Source organism: Myotis nattereri, assembly GCF_964212035.1.
Source record: "Myotis nattereri genome assembly, chromosome: 4".
Classification (NCBI taxonomy): Eukaryota; Metazoa; Chordata; class Mammalia; order Chiroptera; family Vespertilionidae; genus Myotis; species Myotis nattereri.
Window position 1 is genome coordinate 110,203,163 of NC_138079.1, and position 20,616 is coordinate 110,223,778.

Genomic DNA, 20,616 nt, shown 5'->3' on the forward strand with positions numbered 1-20,616 from the left:
TTCACAGTAACTAAGAGGTGGAAGTAACCCAGGTGACCATTGACCAATGAATGAATAGGCAAAATGCAGTTTCTACATACCGTGGAGTATTTTTAAGCCATAAAAAGAAAAGAAGGCTTCCAGTCAAGATGGCGGCATAGGTAAAGGCAGTACTGGCATCCTCCCACAACCACCTCAAAATTACAACTAAACTATACCACAAACACCTGAAATTGACCTGAATGGAAGTTCTACAACTAGAGAATTTAAAAGGACCCACTGTTGTTTCCCTTGCCCTAGGACAGTGGCCAGCAAACACGGTTCATGAGCCACATGCGGCTCTTTGGCCCCTTGAGTGTGGCTCTTCCACAAAATACCACGTACAGTGCGATTGAAACTTCGTAGCCCATGCGCAGAAGTCGGTTTTCAAAAAGGAGATAGACGAAACAAGTATACAAGACGAGTATGGATGGGAGAGTTGGAAGGGGTCAACCTCAGTGAACGTACCTCAATCAGATTGAGGATGTTTTTAGCAAAGGCCAGCTTAGGAGTACCCTAATTAAGTTAATAACAATGTACCTACCTATGTAGTTTAAGTTTAAAAAATTTGGCTCTCAAAAGAAATTTCAATCGTTGTACTGTTGATATTTGGCTCTGTTGACTAATGAGTTTGTCAACCACTGCCCTAGGAGATATATCAGAAAAAAATATATTGCTACCAGAAATATCCAAGACTTTACTGCCTATGTTTTCTTCTAGGATTTTTATGGTTTTTGAATCTAACATTGTCTTTCATCAATTTTGGGTTTATTCTTATATTTGTTTTAAGAAGGTGGTCTAGTTTCACTTTCTTACACATATCTGCCCAATTTTTCCCCACACCATTTATTGAATAAGCTATCTTTACCCCTTGTATGTTTTTGCCTCCTTTGTCAAATATTGGTGACTAAAAGGTGTGGGTTTACTTCTGGGCTCTCTATTCTGTTCCATTGTCTGTTTTTATGCCAGTACCAGGCTGTTTTGATTACAGTGGCCTCATAGTATAGTTTGATATCAGTAGTGTGTGATCCTCCAACTTTGTTCTTCTTTCTCAAGATTACTATTGCTATTCAGGTCTTTTGTGGTTCCCTATGCATTTTTGGAATATTTGTTCTAGATCTGTGAAATACGCCATTGGTAGTTTAATAGTGACTGCATTGAATCTATATATTGCTTCGGGCAATATGGACATTTTAATGATGTTAATTCTTCCAATCCATGAACACAGTATATGCTTCCATTTGTTTGGATCGTCTTCAATTTCTTTCTTCATTGTCTTATAATTTCCTGAGTACAGGTCTTTTACCTCCTTGGTTAAATTTATCCCTAGGTATTTTATTCTTTTTGGAGAGGAAGGGGGTATAGTGGAGAGAAATGGCGATGGAAGGAGGGAGACTTGGTTTGGGGTGTGAACACACAATACAGTGTACCGATGATGGGATGTATAATATTGTTAACCAGTGTCACCCCAATAAAAGGAAAAAATACTGCCACCAAGCAAGGGTTGTTCATTTAACTGTATTTACAATAAGGAGCAGAGTGTTTATGTAAAGCAAGCACCTAATAAGTACCAGTGAATTTTGCTGTTTCTTTTAATATTTTCTTTAAAAAGCCCTGCCTGGGTAGCCCAATTAGTTGGAGCGTCATTCCAATATACCCAGGTTGCAGGTTCGATCCCCAGTCAGAGCACATACAAGAAGTAGCCAATGAATAAGTGGAACAACAGATCTCTCTCCCTCTCTCTTTTGCTCCCTCTCTTCCTCTCTCTTTCAAATCAATACATTAAAAAAAAGAAGAGAAAGAAAGAAAGAAAAAGAGTAAGGAAAAGAGCCCAGCCAGTATGGCTCAGTGGTTGAGCATCAACCTATGAACCAGGAGATCACAGTTGATTTCCCAGTCAGGGCACATACCCAGGTTGCGGGCTTGAGCTCCAGTGTGGGGTGTGCAGGAGGCAGCTGATCAATGATTCTCTCTCATCATTGATGTTTCTATCTCTCTCTCCCTCTCCCTTCCTCTCTGAAATCAGTAAAAATATATATATTTTTTAAAGAGTAAGAAAAAGGGAGGCAAGTTATATTTTAAAAAAGAAGCCACAACCTAGCCAGTTGGCTCAGTGGATAAAGTGTCAGTCCACAAACTGAAGAGTCCCGAGTTCGATTCTGGCCAAGGGCATGGACCTTGGTTGCAGGTTTGATCCCTGGTCCTGGTCGGGGCTGGTGCGGGAGGCAACCAATTGATGTGTATCTCTCACATCAATGTTTCTCTCTCTCTGTGTCTCTCCTCCTCCCTTCCACTCATATGAGGATTAACGAGGGGCGGGGGGGGGGGGGGCACATGGAGATTCATAGATGGGCAGAGATACGGAACGTGCTGGTCCCACACCCATGTGTGGCAGATAACGATCAGGAGGGCCAGCTCAGCTGAAGAGGTTCCCCCTGAGGAGTGAGGGTGCTCCAACCCCACACCAGGGCCCTCCAGCTCAGGAGTCTAGTGCCGGGAAGAGAAGGCCCCATAACTTCTGGCTGTGAAGACCAGTGGGGATTATGACTGAGTGACATGGAGGTTGCTGGAGTCCCAGGTGTTCCTCTTAAAGGGCCACACACATGGACTTACTCAGATACTCCCTCTGCACTCCAGCGCCGGGCAGTAGCTTAAAAGGCAGCAGGGACACACAGGGAGGAACCAAACTGTCTGCCATCAGTCAGAGAGCTGGGGGGACAGCTTTCTGCCAGACGAAAGTGCTGTCATAGGCCATTATTCCTTCAATCAGCTCTCCCCCACAGAGCCAGAGGCAGGCATCATATCTGAAACTCCTTCAACCTGGCTAACACTATTTTCCCTACTCTGGTGATTCCCTGAGACCCCCACCCCACCCAACTTGTGGGCCCACCCAACCCATTTCCAGGGGTTTTTTTCCATAAGAAAAGCCTGTCTTGGCTCACATTTCAGACTTTCCTAAAACTTTACACACAGGCAGCATCTGGTCTCAGCATGCTTCATACCTCTCGTTAAGTGGTTCCAGGCCCAGCACTAGCATCAGCCATCTGCAGATTGCCTTGTGTCTCATGCTGGGTGGCCCTGCACAGAGCACAGGCAGTGACTGACTTTGGCCTGAACCTCCCGGGAGGCCCCAGAGCCAGCACAACCAGTGGACAGCTTCAGAACATATTGAAGCATCACCCAACCACCTCCACAGTGACACACTCAAGGGTGAGATTCAGCATGACCAGAGCTCTGTTAAAGTTAGTCCTGTGCTGTGAGGTGGGCTCCCGCAGAGCTGATCCTCCACGGTGGTTGGTGGTTGCAGCCAGTCCTTGCAACCAATCAGCCTGGGGATAAATCCCTCCCACTGACATGCCAACAGCAATTAAGGCTCAACTACAACAAGAGGGTGTACACAGCCTACACAGTGGGTGGGGCACAACTGGAGTGCCCAGATCAGGTAATCAGGGAGGCTGTGCCACTGGACCCCAGAGGACACCTACTACATTAGGCCACTCTACCAAGTCCAGGAGACATAGAAACAAACACAGGGAGACAAAGAAACATGGCCCAAATGAAAGAACAGAACAAAACTCCAGAAAAAGAACTAAAACAAAATGGAGAAAAGCAATCTACTAAAGGAAGAGTTCAAAACACTGGTTATAAGGATGCTCAATGAACTTAGGGGAAGAGTAGATAAACTTAATGAGAACTTCAATAGCATAAAAAAGGACATGGAAACCATAAAAAAGAACCAGTCAGAAATGAAGGCTACACTAACTGAAATGAAGAATAATTTACAGGGAATCAACAATAAAGTAGATGAAGCTGAGAATTAAATCAGCAATTTGAAATCTAAGGAAGTAAAAAACACCCAGTCAGATCATTAGAGTGAAAAGAAAAAATAATCCCCCAAAATGAGGATAGTGTAAGGACCCCCTGGAACAACTTCAAGCAAACCAACATTCGCATCATGGGGGTACCAGAAGGAGAAGAGAGAGCAAGAAATTGAAAACCTATTTGGAAAAATGACAGAAAACTTCCCTAACCTGGTGAAGGAAATAGGCATGCAAGTGCAAGAAACACAGAGTCCCAAACAAGATGAACCCAAAGAGGTCCACACCAAGACATCATAATTAAAATGCAAAAAGTGAAGCCCTGGCCAGTGTGACTCAGTTGGTTGGAGCATTATCCCATACACCAAAAGGTGACAGGTTTGATTCCTGGCCAGGGCATATACCTAGTTGTGGGTTCAATACCCAGTGGAGGTGCATGTGGCAGGCAACTGATCGATGGTTCTCTCTCACATCAATGTTTCTCTTATCTTCTCTCTAGAAAATCGATAATTTAAAAAAGAATGCAAAATGTTAAAGACAAAAAGACTCTTAAAAGCAGCAAGAGAAAAGCTGTTAGTTACCTACAAAGGAGCTACCATAAGACTGTCAGCTAATTTCTCAACAGAAACATTGCAGGCCAGAAGGAAGTAGTGAGAAATATTCAAAGTGGTGAAAAGCAAGGACCTACAACCAAGATTGCTCTATCCAGCAAAGCTATCATTTAGAATTGAAGGATAAAGAGCTTCCCAGACAAGGGAAAGCTAAAGGAATTTATCACCATCAAACCAGTATTAATGAAATGTTAGAGTCTTCTTTAAGGAGAAGAAAGAAAACAATAAAATGGCAATAAATACATGTCTATAATAATAAAAGCATAATATGCTAATTAGACTGGACGTCCTTTTGGATGAAACCATGGTGGCGGGAGCCAAGGCAGAGGTGGCCGTGGCAGCGGCAGGAGCCAAGCCCCTTGCACGAACTTCATGCATCGGGCCTCCAGTCTATCAATAAATGAATCTAAAAAACAAAATAAATGAAGAAACAGGACAGAAATAGACTCAGATACAGAGACCACTTTGACGTTTGCCAGATGGGAGTTTGGGGGGGGGGGGGGGCGGTGAAAAAGGTGAAAGGATTCAGAAGCACAAGTTGGCTATTACAGAGTAGTAATGGGGATGTAAGTATAACACAGGGAATAGTCAATTATAGTCTAATAACTATATATGGTGTCAGATGGGTGTGAGATTTATTGACATGATTACTTAGTAAGTCATGTAATGTCTAATCATTATGTTGTACACATGAAACTAATATAATATTGCATGTCAACTGTAATTGAAAAATAAATGTTTTTTTTTCAAGGAAAGAAATTCTGGCATAGTCCACAGCATGGATGAGCCTTGAGACTATTATGCTACGACACAAATGGACAAATATTGTGTGATCCCACTTATATGAGGGACCTAGAGTAGTTAAAGCCATAGAAAGTAGGTAGGTGATGGTGCCATTGGCTGAGGAAAGAAGGAATGGACCGTAGCCAGTTGCTCAGTGGTTAGAGCATCAGCCCATGGACTGAAGGGTCTCAGATTTGACTCTGGTCAAGGGCAAGTACCTGGGTTGCAGGCTCAATCCCCAGGCCCAGTTGGGGCACATGCAGGAGGCAATCAGTCAATGTCTCTCTCATATCGATGTTTCTGTCTGTCTCTCCTACTTCCTTCCACTTTCTCTAAAATCATGGAAAAAAAATACCCTCTCGTGAGGATTAACGGAAGGAAGGAAGGAAGGAAGGAAGGAAGGAAGGAAGGAAGGAAGGGAGTTGTATTTAGTGGGGAGTTTCAGGTCTTTGAGATGAAATGGTGATGGCTGCACACTGAATGTCCTAAGTACCACTGAACTATACACCTGGAAATGGCTAAGATGGTAATTTTTATGTGTATTTTACTTCAATAAAAAATTGGAAGAAAAACAAATCATGGTACTGTGTCAGTAAACTAACAATTCTATGCTCCGAGAGATCACAGTTCGATTCCTAGTCAGGGCATGACCCAGGTAGCAGGCTCAATCCCCAGTAGGGGGTCATACAAGAGGCAGCCAATTGATGTTACCCTCCCACATTGACATTTCTCTCTTCCTTCCTCTCTCTCTAAAATCAATAATAAATTTTTTAAAGTGAGCAATTAAATATGGTATCCTGAATTGCCTAAAACAGAAAAGTTTATTAGTGAAAAAATGGGCCAATAGCTTGTAGTGTACTTAATACTAATGTACAAAAGCTAATTTCTTAGTTTTGACATATATATACCATGACCACTAAGATGTTAACATTAGGGAAACTAGATAAAGGGTATACAGGGACTGGTTGTACTATCTTTGCAAGATTTCTCTAAACTAACATTATTCCAAAATAAAAGTTTATTTTAAAATGAGTTTTAAAAAGCAAGCAACTTTAAAAAGTTAGAATTCCTACATAGAAGACAAACACAACACAAATATATTAAAATTGACTAAGCAAGCAGCAAAATATGAACACCCATAGATAGCTACAGGTGTGGAGTTTTATTTTTGTTGTACTGTTCACTGTTTCCTAGCTATTATCTCATGATCCACTAATTGCAAAAGGCAGGTTGTTGAATTTTGTATTGCAGTACTAGTTCCTTAATGATCTGGGTGCCTTTTTCCACTTAGATCCACAGGTTTCTTATTGTGGATACAGTGTAAACTTCCTTCAGCCAGTGGATGATTTTACATCTTTGGGAAGTCGATTGTAAGCTTGTGAGCATCCTCTTTGGAGTCAATAATGAAGCCAGGCAGTACCACTCAGACCACCCGGCCTTGGCTCGCGGTCCATCTTCCCGCTCCCACAGCGTGCACAGAATGTAAGCTTGTCTGGGAGCATACAGGCACCTGCACACACGTGTGGGCCACTTTAGCCACTGGAAGCCCAGGTTCAATGTGCTGCAGTTGGAGGAAAAAGACCATGAAACTTCATCAGTCACCAAGTCGTGGGAAGCAACTGGTAGAAACTTCTTGCTTTATTCCGAGTGTATTTAAATACTAGGCTCAGAACGAAGTGAAAACAAAGCTTTACTCAGAAAGACAACATGAAACACTGAGGTTTTCTTTCCCAGCCAGCTTCTCTTCTATCACAGGCCAACTATGTAAAAGCTGATAGGACTTATAGACGCGTAGGAAATACACTGTCGCTTTTAACTACTCTGCCCAAGGGAGAAATGACTAAGGACATTGTCTCTCCTTTCCTTCCCTTCTCCGAAGCCAGCAGTCTGAGCATCGAGGGGCTACAGCCGCAGGTGCGAGGAGCTGCAGCCGCAGGTGCCAGGCGCTAGGGCTCACAGGTGCAGCTTGCATTTCCCTCCTCCACGACCTAAGGTCAGATAGTTAGCCTGCTTTGACCACAAATAGAGTTCTTAATTTCTCTAGCACAACCTGAACTTGATATGAGGCACTTACACAAAGAATGGTGCAGACAAGAAGGCAGCTTTATTGTACTTTGGGGGGAAAAAACATGATTCCATTTAGGGAAGGAAAAAAAAAAGCCATTGACACTGAGTGAGCAACAGCGCCATCTAGCGAAATGGCACACCACCAGGCTTCAGAGACCAGCCAGGAGCTGTGAGATTTGCTGGTGTAAATTTTCACCACAAAACATCAAAGATAATTAGGTCTTCAGAGAATCTAATTTTAAGAAACGATTTTTATCTTCGAAATGCATAAATGTTTGTGCTTTCTCTGCTTTTTTGAGTAACAAATGAGTTTTGTTTTGAACAGACCATCAAATTAAGCCTCGATTTCAAAGTTATGAAACACTGAGGCAACCGCCTCTTTGACCATCTATCACTCTTGCACTCCTGTTCAACAGTCTAACAGCAGCCCCTGGTAATGACAGACAGTTCATAAAGAAGCAAAACTCCACTGTACAAGAGCTACATTGTTTACTCATTTCCGCCTTCTATTTTTACAGTCTAGGGTGCTAAGTATTTGCACTTCGCTTATTTGAATTCCTGGAAAAAAGCTTTAGAACGTACCAACAATTTTGCATAAATGACATAACCCAACTCTTATTGTGACTACACCATGACAGTGGGAGACACGGGCGTGAGGAGGTGGAGTGCCGCTCCTAATGGATAACGAAGCTATTCTTCTCAAGGCTTCAATGCGCCTTTACACCCAGGTGTTGCAGTAAACGTGTTGATTTGATGACTTCTATGAGCATATAAAGGGGAATATTTAGTGAAACACCTGGCTGGGAAAAGAAATGAAGTTGTAACAATAACATATTGTTTATAAACATCAATCTCAGATCAGCATCTCTGCGATTACTGAGATATTAGATTCTGGGTTAAGTGCTCTGCTCTTTGGAATATCCACAATGGTTACTGACCAGCTAGTGAGTTCCTGCATTGCAACATGTCTGAGTATGTGGTGGAGGCACTCACAGATCCTAGAATGCTCGAGTCCGACACAGTCTTCATCAACCCATATGCTTGGCAACTAATAAATTCAGGGGAGGATTTCAGGATGAACCAAGTCCTGGGAAAGAGGTATACAAGTGTAGGGGAAGAAGTGGAATTAAAACATCTTTAGGTTCTGTTTTTTTGGTAGACATAACTGAATGTTTCAGTTCTAAGAACCTGAGATTGTCCAGAAACACAAAGTTCTGAGTGTAGGACGTCAGCTACCACAAAGGCTGAGCCAGTGTTTTGCATTCCCCAAAGCAACGTGAATTGGAGAGTGGGTGGTAGTCCCTGAAGTACTGTATCCCAGTGAGGTGGCTCTCTTGAGGGCTGGTCTGACTGCCTCCGTGTTCACAATTCACAGCCCCCCGCCCCGCCCGGGCCTTCCTGCAGCTGCATCTTCCACATAAACGTGACTAGTGGGGTGTCCCTGAAGTCAAAGCAGTGCAAGGTGCTGGGAGCCTTTCATGAACTCAAACCTGATACTGAAGTCATCTCCAAAAGAGTTTATTAGCATGATTAAAACAGTTTCTTGAATAAGGACAGAAAGATGTCTAAACAGGACAGAGTGCCAGTGGCTATACCTTATAACCAGTATTTGCAGCTGAAGGACACCTTCATTGCCAGTCCTCACTTCATTGGAAACAATCCGCATGTGCTGCTCCCATGAGAAGTCATGACTATTGCTAGGACTGGCAAGGAGTCCCCACTGCAATGAAGTATAAAAAATATCTCCTGTAATTGGAGTGAGACCTGCATACTGAGTAAGAGCTGATAAAATCATCGAAGAGTTGGGTTGTTTTTTTAAAAAAAACATTCCTTTTACACACTACAAAGAAATAATTAGTATTTTGGCTTTTTAAATTCCTACATGATCTTTAGCCCGACAGCCCCCAGCTCCTCCCCGCGTGGTGGAGAATGCAGACGCTCTTCGGTCACACGGGTCTGAGCACAAAGACAGCGTCGTCCAGGACGTAGTAGTCGTTGTACATGTCCCCTTCACACAGGTACGGCAGTCTGGTGAAAGCCTCGATCGCAAAACCCGCTTTCCCGAAAACTTCAGGCAGGCTGTTCACTTGCTCTTCCCAGTTCTGTCCCTTGATTTCCAAAATTTCTGATGGCTTCTCCCACTTGCCACCTACTAAAACAAATAAAACATTAAGTTAAATTCTTGAACAAACAAGTTGTTTGAAGGGGGGAGGAGGGACGAGTGTGCCAAGCGCTGGGTGCTCTGCTGACTCCCTCCCAGGCTCCTGAGGTAGGGGACAGACAAGGGGCAGACTGAAAAAGGGAGCAGCCCAGCTTGCAAGGCCAGTGAGCGCCAGAGCAGGCAGGCGCGTCGGGTTCTGCCCCAAAGTTCACTAAATACTGGAAAACTGAGGCAGGAGCAACACATGATACTGGAAGGAGGGTTTTGGATAAATACAAGAAGACACCACTGCTGTAGTAAACTTATGCAACGAATTAATTAGAGAAGTTTATAAGGCTGAAAATAAAACTAGGTTAATACAGGATTTTAATTTATAAAAATAAACAATTAGCGTGCTTCTCAAGGGAAGTTGATCCACTAACTTTTCTTTAAAAAAAAAAATATATATATATATATATATATATTTTATTGATTTCAGAGAGGAAGAGAGAGGGAGAGATAGAAACATCAATGATGAGAGAGAGTCATTGACTGGCAGCCTCCTGCATGCACCCAACTGGGGATCAAGCCCACAACCTGAGCATTGAGCCCACAACCTGGGCATGTGCCCCTGACCAGAATCAAACCTGGGACCCTTCAGTCCGCAGGCCAACCAACGCTCTATCCACTGAGCCAAACCAGCTAGGGCCATTCCCTAACTTTTCAAAACAACCTTATAAAGTAAAGCTCCAGGACCAGAGACAGCGAGAACGGATGCATCCCGCATTCCCTGCACTGATGCCATGTCAACCACCTCATCTGAGCATCACGAGGGGTGGGGGGGTGTCTTCAGGTTCACATACATACCAAGTATCGACTAGAGAGAGAGACACAATGTAAATTCAGGTGCTTGTAGATACTATGATGATGTCAAATAAACACACAGAAATTAAGTGTTACTAAATTCAGCTGGAATAACGTGCTATAAACGGGAAACTCTGTCACTGTCAGTGCCAAGAGCACAAGCCCTGCAGTGGGAAGACGTCACAGGACACCCTCTCCTGCCTTTGAGCTCAGACACACTGGCTGAGCCCTGGCAGGAAGAGCTGGTGCCCCAGGAGTGAGGGCGGAGCCTCCGGGGGGTGGGGGGAGCGGTGGCAGGGCGCCAAGGCTGGGGCAACACTGGCAGGTGCTTGGCGGTGGTGTGGGCCTCAGATCAGCTTGATGGAGTGACCGGGGCATTTTTCTTGGCTGCAGCCAACATGCGATTCTGCCGTCTTCTCAGTGGCTCTGTGACCCCCTCCATCCTTTCCTTAAGTTCCCTTTTGCTTAAGTCAGCAGAGTCCATTTCTGCTGTTTAGAAAGAACCTGAGCACGGAGGGGGGCAGGGGGCAGGGCGGGAGGGACGGACAACAGGTTCCACACACCTGCTTCACTGACACATTAAAAAGGGGTCGCACAAAACTGGGCTCAGCTACTGACTGGCACAGCGTGTTGTTCATTATACGGAGATGCGTTTACTGTTCACTGATCTCTCGGTGGCGATCCCAGCGGTGACTCCCAAGACCGGCAAAGGGACTGCGCTGGACATTTAAGTAATACTCCTTCCCGGGAATACCCACAAGTCAAGTCTCACTCACACCATCTAGCGCCTAAGAGGCTTTGCGAAAAGCCAAGACAAATGTGTCATATGAACACCTAGACATGTGCTCTAGGCTAAAGTCTCAACTTCAAATGGCGAAACTGCATTACAAACAATATTTACACAATTTCAAAAAGTTCCTGATTATGGTTCCTTAATAAGAGTTCCTCTCTTCAGTTCTTCCTTCTAAAAAGAGGAAAAAAGGGCAACTCTCTTCAAATACACGCCCCCACCCCACACACAGAGAGATGGAGGCTGTGGACGCGGCCAGGGCCCTCCTCGGCCTGGAAGTCGGTCTGCTTCTGTGCTGTGTCGGTAAGCTGCTTTTTCTCCTCCACTTGACTTAAATCAATTGCTATTTTTTTGCCTAATGCATTTATATTTATATTTTAAGCCCCTACAAAATAATTTTAAAACGTGTAACATTACAGAAATTGTCTAAAGTGGTAAGTTTCCTTTTCCCGGGGGAAATGGTGATAAGAGAATCGCTGAGAACGTTTCATATTCGCACTGGAAACTTCCCTTTGCTATTAGCTGCTTTACAGAGAGCACCGCACCAAAGGGTGAGCTAGTCCTACAGCTCAGGGACAGGGCTCCCAACCCCACAGGGTGACAGTGAGCGCTGAGCACAGCCCTGAATGTCTTCACAGAACAGTGCTTCTGAAAAGCTGAATCTCTATAAAAGAGAGGGACTACCAGAGGGGGGGGGGGGGGGGGCGGCGGACTGCTTCAGCTCCTTTCCCGAGAATAACCACCCTATCACAGACCTGAGTTTAAATTCTGCTGCTGCTGTTTTCATCCATGAAAGAAAGTGGTTCCCACCTCGCAGTTCTAATCATCTCATCATAGTCCTGATATAATGATCTCAGTTCTGCCCACAAAGTTTGGGTTATAGGGCAGAGAAGGCAGCAAAAGCTCTTAAAATTAACTTTTTTCACCTGTTAAAAATAAATATAAAAATGTTAACAGTGGTTATTTTGGGTTAAAGGACTCTATGGGTGATTTCTCACTTCCACTTTCAATATCCTATTTTTTCTATGAGGTGCACCTTATGTCTATCAGCTTGTAACTGGTGTGACTGTAAAGTAGAACCCTGCTCTTTTAACGATGCTCCCTGAAGGGGTGCGGACAGTGCCTAGGAGCTGCCTAAGGGGGAGTGGGTGCAGGTGGCGCGGCCAGGGAGCTCGCTGTGCCAGCTGCTATTCCGCATGCTCAAAGCTGTCCCTGAGGGGCTTTCTCCTTTTCAAAAATTCGTTTTTAACTTATTTTCTAGTTTTGTTTTTAAAAATAGTAAAATAACCTTTTTAAATTCCCTCCACCAAGGAGATAAACTTTCAACCCTTTCAGAGGGTACTACGTTTAAAATATCCTACAGAACATGAGAGCTCTTAAAGGAGCAGGCTGTGTGTGGCATATCATCCCAACTTCTCTTTTTTTGGAGCTGTTGCTTAACTGGGACATGAAGAAACAGAAGTTTCCTCACAAGTCTGCTTTGACAACTCCGGAAACCCTACCACTGATTTGCTCTCACGCAGACTCATTTTGCAGAACTGGAAATAGGCGGAGATATAAAACTCCAGAACTGCAAATAGTTCTTTTATTAAAGTGTTAAAAGCTGGCTTCTCTGGCCCTGGTCTCTTGCTCAGTGGTTAGAGTGTCAAACTGTGCATAGAAGGGCCTCGGGGTCAATGCCTGGTCAAGGGCATGTACCTGAGTTGCAGGTTCGATCCTTGGCCCTGTCGGGCCTGTGTGGGAGGCAAGCAATCAATGTCTCTCTCTCACACTGATGGTTCACTCTCTCTCTCCTCTTTCCTCTTTCTCTCCTTTCCTCCCTTTCCCTCTCCCTTCCACTTTCTCTAAAACTCAATAGCAAAAATATCCTCAGGTTAGGATTTTTTTTTTTAATGTATTTTTATTGATTTCAGAGAGGAAGGAAGGAAGAGAGAAACATCAATGATGAGAATCACTGATCAGCTGCCTCCTGCATGCCCCCTCACTGGGGATTGAGGTGGAAATCCGAGCATGTGCCCTTGACTGGAATCAAACCCGGGACCCTTCAGTCCGTAGGCTGATGCTCTATCCACTGAGCCAAACCAGCTAGGGCGGGTTAGGATTTACAAACCAAAAAACAGCCAGCTTCTCTTTTAGGAATTCCTTCCCACAAAGGACTTGGAACTGAGACACTTTGTTAATCTGTTACATTGCGACAGGCCCAAGTCCAATTCAAAGCCTCTCAGATAAAATGATCACTGGCTGCAAGTCAGTGTTCTCTAGCGTCAAGGTGACGCGTGGGCAGGAGGCCTGCGCGCCGCTGCTGAGCCTGTGCAGCTGGCCGTGCCAGCGGGTGCTCGGGGTGGCCTGACCCTCTCACGTGGCTCACTTTTAAGAGGTCACTTAAAAGCTCCCGGCTCATCTCAAACTGTACAAACACTAAACTTAAAAAGCGGCGAGAACAGCTTTGCCTCACAACCAGGCCTGCAATAAAGTGCAAGTGAACCAGGCCCTTCCGGACCTCGAGCACCAGACCAGCTGGTCTCTCTTCCATTTCATTTGCTGACACAGACCATTTAGAAACATACAACCAGGCAGAAGTCAGACTAAAAACAGGCCAAAATAACTAGAATGTGTCTCAGCCAATACGACTCCAGGCAGAGCTCACGCCCCCACGGGCTGTGGGCAGAATCTCCATTTATAAACCCCTGGTGGCTTCCCAGCTTCACACGCCGGGTAAGGTGGAGGCAGGGCCACCCTGCGTGACGGGGGAAGCAGCACGCAGGTGGCCAGCACGGCCGGGTGTCCAGTCCAGCCTGCCAACACCCGCTGGACGCCCGCGATTGTCTCTAAAATGGCGCAGAAGCAGGAACAGTGGCGGCGGCGGCAGCAATATCTTGCTTTTCTTAAATACTTCCATGGGCAAGCAAGTAAACATCCTTCTGCATCAAGGGTCTCACTCGCCCCTGAGGGGCAGAATGCTACCCCCCGTTCTGCTAGTGAGTAGCTGAGCCACACCAGAGAGCAGGCAGAGCCAGGACCCCCCTCCGGTCTGTGCCTGTTGTCCCAGTGTTTCCATCCGAGCAGCGACGGCGGCCAGGGCGAAGCCAAACTTGCTGGGCCAGGCAGGCCTGGCTCATTAGGCCTCTGCTCAGCACCCGAGCCAGGGCGGCATTGCCCCAGGTGTGCTTCTCACCTTTCACAATGTTGCCCACAGGGACAACCCAGCTCACAAAGGGGCAATTGTGAAGGCCCACGAATTCCTAGCAATCCCACCCCCACTGGGCAAAACCCTAAATGCCTCCTGCTCACGTGGCTCCGTCATGGCAGCAGCACCTGCATGAGGGGCTCTGATCCCAGCACCACACTGGACGTGACAGTCCTGCGAGGCCAGGGTACGGATGCGGAAGCAGGCTCTGAGGTCCCAGGGCAGCTGGTCAGTCAGTCTGCCGGGTGTGACCACGGGGACCCCGACCTCCTGATCGGGCAGGGCCGACGCCACTGGAACTTCTCTGGGGCTGTTCCCAAGTAAGCAGACGTCGCTGTGAACCAGCAGGTCAGGCCAGGAAACATGGGGAGTTAGGCAAAGTGAGGGCACTGGTGTCTTATTTGTTCAGTCATTGGTGCTGAGCGTAAGGTAAGAAAAAGAAAGGTGGGCTCTCTGGCCCACAAATGTCAGCGAGGTCCAAGCAGCGCTGTCTTCCTCCAGGTGCCGCGGGCGGCTGCACCGTGTCCGTCTCGCAGCCGCCTGTCCTCGAAGTGGACTACGCAGAAGGGGCGGTGACCGTGCCCTGCTCCTTCTCCACGACGGGCTGCCCCCCCGAGCTCCCCAGCAGCCTGTGGTTCCGCTACGGGGCTCACCGGACGGAGACCCTCTGCGTGGACGGGTGCACAAGTGAGGCCGACAAGTTCACAGTGAGGAAGGCCCTGGCCCAGAACCAGGTCTCCCTCACAGTCAACCGGCTGATGCCCAATGACAGTGCCATCTACATCTGTGGGCTCGCCTCGCCCAGCTCAGAGGACCCAAGGGCCAAGCAGGTCGGAGCGGGGACCGTGCTGGTGGTGAGAGGTCAGTGGTCACGGCTGTGCTCCAGGGCACCGCACGCTGCGCGGCCTTGAAACACACTGCCCACCTTACACAGAGCGCACCCCAGCTCTGCCGACTCAGTTCCCTGGCCAGGGAAGGCCAGCACACGGGTTGGTTAGAAAACCCCTGGGAGCCCCTCTCCAGCCTCCACAGTCGGCTCCGCCCTCCCCCACGCCCCGATGTCACTAGTGAGGGTGACCTTTCTTGTGTGATGGTGGGTGGTGAGGTGTCCCATGCCATGCTAACCCCCCCTTTCTCAGGAACTGGCCCGCGATCACACCATCTAGAGCAGTGGTTCTCAACCTGTGGGTCGCGACCCCTTTGGGGGTCGAACGACCCTTTCACAGGGGTTGTCTAAGACCATCCTGCATATCAGATATTTACATTATGATTCATAACAGTAGCAACATTACAGTTATGAAGTAGCAACGAAAATAATTTTATGGTTGGGTCACAACATGAGGAACTATATTTAAAGGGCCAGAAGGTTGAGAACCACTGATCTAGAACAAAGCACTGCAGGGGCACATAAGTGATTGATAAATTGGACCCAGAAAAAATATGCATTATGGAGAATAAATACAAATTGGGGGAGAAGCCAAAGGGTGTCCCTGACCCTGCCATTCTGTGTGCACAGAAGAGGAAGGGGCTAGCGGGGCTCTGGCTCTTGAGATTTGTTAAAACCCACGACAATTTCCTCAATCAAGTGAGGACACTGACCCTAGCCAAGTCCTACGTTTAAGAAATAAAATTTTTAAACTTAGGGATAAAGCTTCACATGATGGGAAAAGAGAGGGGCAGTAACTCCCAGACTCCATCTCTTCCCTTAAAAATGACTCCGGTACGATGGGCGCTGAGAGCATGGAAACATGGACTCGGTGTGCACCAACCACCGTGCACTTGCACAGGACTCGGCAGGCCCGCTCCCCTCTGCATCCTGCTGTTCGTTACTAGGGTGTCCTCATGGACTCTGGGTATCCCACTGCCACCTAACCTTACTTCACTCTCACCTGTAAGATAAATTGTAAATGAACTAATGTGCAAAGAGCACTTTTATTGGTGCCTAGCTTATAGCAAGTCCTCAATAAATGTTAGCTACAGACATGAGAACAAACACACGACTCGAGATTTGTACAGCTCACTGCATTGGTCCTCTGTAAAAACAGCAGCCATAGAAAAATGCAAGCTTGTATGGAGAGAAATTCTCGTTTTAGGAGCAGAAATGAAAGTATTGCTAATACAGACATGGAAAATTCCTATCTTCTCCGTAGAACTCCTAATTTAGCACTTGGAACATTTTTTAAAAGTTTTCCCACTACGGTTAATTTGTTAGTTTCAGAACAAAAATATACACTGTATAAACCGAGTTCACAGGATAAGCATCTATAGGTATGTAATTGAAAAGTACAGGTTATTCAGATAATGATTACAAATCAAATTGTATTTTGCACTTCAAATAATCAAGTACTTGAAGGCAGCATATGACCCCGCCCCTACCTAGAGCCCAGCACACCTCCTGCAAGCAGGGAGCATTCAGAATGTGAAAATGGACTTAATAATTCTCCTTCCAAGACTTCATGAGCAAGAAGGGGCATGGAACAGCAGCTGCCGTTTAAGAGTGTAAACACGCACTGCGGCCGCCACGCCCGGCCGGCGGGCCCTTCCCAGATGGCGCTGGTCAGCTAATGTTCTCAACAGCTCGAGGCCGCAGCGCTGACAAGCACAGGGACACATCTCCACCCACAGACAGATCCCAGACACTGCTCACCGTCTCCACCAAGAGCAGCCTCCCATGCCCTTGAACTAACTGTCTTGAAATATCTAACTTTAAATAACACTTTATATAAAAGTGATTCATACCTTTGTGACAATTAATTGGATTTTAAAACTTCTTAGTTTTAAAAACAAGTAACATTTTCAGCATAATACATTTAAAAAACTGATAAACTGGCTTTCACTATAGCATATACTTGAATGTCTTTAAAATCAAGAGACCATAAATACATTTTTATGAATTGCCAAGCGGAGTGTGTGTTTTACCTCTAAAATGTAGCTTCAGTTGAGCCTTACATGTGCACTCACAGTAGTAAGTTCCCACTGACTGGCTGTCTCTGTTCTGCAATTAACCAGGAGCGCGAGGCCCAGGCAAGGCCCTGCGGGGGCTCCTGGTGGCTCTGCTGGCTCTGCTCTCCGTCTACGTGGTCGTGGTGCTCGGGATCTTCGTCATCCTCGCCAGGGTAAGTCCAGTTGCCTTACACTGGACCCCAAAGCCTTGACTCTCATCACAAGGAAATGACTCCCATCCCGCCACGCGGAGCCTCAGAACAGCTCCCCTCGCGACCGGCTCCCTGAGTGGCGGCAGGAAGCACTGCCTGCCGGGGAGTCAGAGAAGCAAGCACATTTTCATCCCAGCAATAGTCACTGACCAGAGGACCCAATGTTTTCTCTTTAAAACCTATATTACTAGAATAAGGACCCTTCTTCAAAACCACCTTATATGCTATCTGTCTGCTGGGGGCAGGGGGAGTTAAGAATGAGCAAAAAGGGTCTGGCCAGTGTGGCTCAGCAGTTAAGCGTTGGCCAGTGAGCCAGGAGGTCAGGACACATGACCAGGGCGATACCCAGTGGGGGTACAGGAGGCAGCCGATCAGTGATTCTCTCATCATTGATGTTTCTATCTTTCCCTCTCCCTTCCTCTCTGAAAAATAAAAATATATATTTTTTTAAAAAGGAATGAGCAAAAAAGAGTTAACAAAAAGATCAGGAGCTGCCCTAAAATATTTTTAAAAGGCCTAAAGTTTTTGAGAAAGAGTACCTATCTCCTGGCTGCTCATATGCTGCTATAAGAGGGGGGTCTATGTGTGTGATATCAGGGTTGCTATAAATACAACAATCAATATCAGTCTGAGTTATTTTATTAATATAATAAAAGCATCTCAGAAATGGCATGAAAATGATTAATTTTTACTGTATAGCCTTAAATATTGTTAGTTCAATCTTATGGGAGGTGTCTGCCGCAATTGTTTTGAGTACATAAAATATCTCTTAAAATTCTCCTTTTCTTTTTGACAGTCAAAATTTAACACTCTAAGAAACAAAGAAAAAGAAGATTCACAAAAGGTACAGACCAATGCTTGTAAAATATCTTTTACATTGTGGCAGGTTGTAACTATTTCAAATCTGAAACAGTTTAAGAGACACAGAGAGCATCATGGTAACTTTCAACCATAGCTACTGTCTCCTATTGTTGAGAAACTCAATGATAATCTCAAATGATAAACTGGGATTTAAACTTGATAGTTCTCAGCCATAAATTCAACTTAATATACTAAAAATATCAGAGTTAATGGTAGGATTAGGTATGCTGGGGGGGGGGGGGGGGGGCGGGTGCAACATCCAGCACTTCCGGTCCTAAGACAGAGGCACTGTTTTCTCATTTGTATTTACAGAAAAAGAGTGCCAGGCGTATTTTTCGGGAAATTGCTCAAGAACTTTACAGTAAGAGACATGTGGGAACAAGTCACCAACCTGTAAGTATAAAGTATGAAAAAGATGTCATGCCATTATACAGCATGTTTGACTAAACACTAAGCTGCCAATAAGCCATCAATAATCACGGCTTCCTGTGGAGGAGTCCAATAGAGGGCTTTCGCACGCAGCGAGTTCTCATTTAGAGCCGTCTGGGTAAAGGCACCCCAAAGGCATCTGACACACAGAGACCTGGCAGGCCCCGCAGTGACATGGACTCTGAGAAGCACAGTGGCTACTGGCAATGCTTTCAGTGCGGACGAGGGTGCTAGGGTCCGCGGCTCCTTCGTATGGTATGCACGGGGAGACACCGCACCCATGCTGCACACACTTGTGGATCGCGCTATATCGTAAACATTATCTGTTGCTAATAAGGCAGGAAGAAATTCACAGCTGGAAAGACACAGCTAATGGGAATAAAAGCTGAATGTGTCTTCAGGCTCTGGGGCTGGAGTGGCAGGAGGAATGCCCGACACCTCGGCCAGTGTCTCGCCAAAGCCCTGTGTGAACAGGTTTCCCAACAAGATGCTGGTTCACAGCCAGCAGAGCGATACTCAGATCCCATGACACATGACCAGATGTTCAGATTTGAGTTAAAATTATACAGAACACTGAACATACGTACTACGAAGGGCATTTTCCTCCTAAACGGCAGCTAGAGGGCAAATGGAACAGGTTTCTGAGAGAGGTGTGTTTTTTAAAAATCAACTTTTAAAAAGAGTTTTCATGCAGAAGAGAATATCGTCTAAGGAATCATTTCATTCTTTGGTATATATGCAGATAACCAGAGAAGTGGTATGCTGCCCGAGATGCCGCTCTGAATAATTATAATGCCCGTTCACACTCCTTTCTCAGTGAGGCTGGCAAAGGGGCAAAGTGGCCTGCAGATAGGCCTGGGCATCGGAATTGCAACATGCTTAAGCCAGGGCTTTGGCAATGGCATCTGAACAAGAAAAGGAACTTTCCGTTCCCACAACTTTGCTAAATACTTGACCTTTCAAAATACTGGAAGGACACTCAGGACCCAGAATGCACGATGGCACTATATGTTGTGTTCAATGTGGCATCAGTGATTACATAACCTTAAATATGGCTTATTGACTATTGCAGGAGAAAGACAACACTTATGAAAACAGGACAGCACTGGACAACTATGAAAGACCATAGAAACTATTTAATCTTCAAGTAAGTCACTGAAAATTCAGAAGTTATGGTAGTTTTAATGGACATATACCCATCAGGGCTTTAAAAACATAAACAAAGATGAATGGAAAAGAGAACTGGGCACAAGTAAGGATGCCGGAGTACAAGAAACTACAACTGCAGTAACTACCAAACACTCAAACTCAATGAAACTGCACATACCTCCCGAACTCGCTAGAAGATTCTACACTCATGTGGTCAAGATCAACACCCTGGTGAGGCCTGATGGAGAGAAGGCATATGTTCAACTGGCTCCTGACTATGATGTTTTGGATGTTGCCAACAAAATTGGGATCATCTAAACTGAGTCCAGCTGCCTAATTCTAAGTCTAAAAATTTTGCATTGTATAAATAAATAAATAAATAAATAAATAAATAAATAGAATTCTAAGCATTCTAACATTTTCCAGAAAGCTCGTTCTTACACCATGCATTCTATATTTGCCTCATTCAACATGAGGTGTGTGATGACCATTACCCTGAAGAAGAGCTAAAGTCATACCATATGCCTCAGTCTTGAGTGGAGGAACAGTCTATGGGTTGTACAAGTGGTAGGCCAATGAGATTAAGCTGGAGGGATGGAAAAAGGAAGGCAGGGAGGGAGGGAAATCTGAGCTGGAGAAAAATCACCTCACAAAGTACCTTGGAGCAAAACTCATCTCCTTTCCTACGGCTCGGGCGCTGCATGGCACCCATTCTCGGCCAGGTATGCACAATGCCGCCAACAA

General features: G+C 45.6%; 2 protein-coding genes across 7 annotated transcripts in view; one reads left to right on the plus strand and one right to left on the minus strand.

Moving 5' to 3' along the window:
- Positions 1–8,799: 8,799 nt before the first annotated feature.
- METTL9 (methyltransferase 9, His-X-His N1(pi)-histidine) overlaps positions 8,800–20,616 on the minus strand; it is a 44,700-nt gene continuing 32,883 nt past the window's right edge. For 4 of the 6 annotated variants that reach the window (XR_013995900.1, XR_013995901.1, XM_081089373.1 and 1 more), the window contains one exon: positions 8,800–9,449. Coding sequence is in view for 4 of the 6 variants with exons in the window: in XM_081089371.1 (XP_080945497.1) it covers positions 9,244–9,449 (206 nt within the window). In the remaining 2 variants the exon portion in view is untranslated. The remainder of the gene's footprint in view (positions 9,450–20,616) is intronic. The other 2 variants (XM_081089374.1, XM_081089372.1) reach the window with 1 other exon arrangement.
- On the plus strand, positions 11,269–20,237 carry IGSF6 (immunoglobulin superfamily member 6). Its single transcript, XM_081089930.1, has 6 exons — positions 11,269–11,394; positions 14,780–15,139; positions 17,288–17,394; positions 18,230–18,277; positions 18,607–18,687; positions 19,796–20,237. Exons 1-6 carry the CDS (start codon positions 11,328–11,330, stop codon positions 19,850–19,852), a joined length of 720 nt encoding a protein of 239 aa, XP_080946056.1. The 5' UTR covers positions 11,269–11,327; the 3' UTR covers positions 19,853–20,237.

Bases quoted from the DNA above. Each gene is read 5' to 3' on its own strand.
- IGSF6 (XM_081089930.1), top strand. From the start codon at position 11,328: ATGGAGGCTGTGGACGCGGCCAGGGCCCTCCTCGGCCTGGAAGTCGGT. The intron at 17,395-18,229 runs GTAAGTCCAGTT...TCTTTTTGACAG, and splicing joins TCTTCGTCATCCTCGCCAGG to TCAAAATTTAACACTCTAAG. The intron at 18,688-19,795 runs GTAAGTATAAAG...TGACTATTGCAG, and splicing joins TGGGAACAAGTCACCAACCT to GAGAAAGACAACACTTATGA.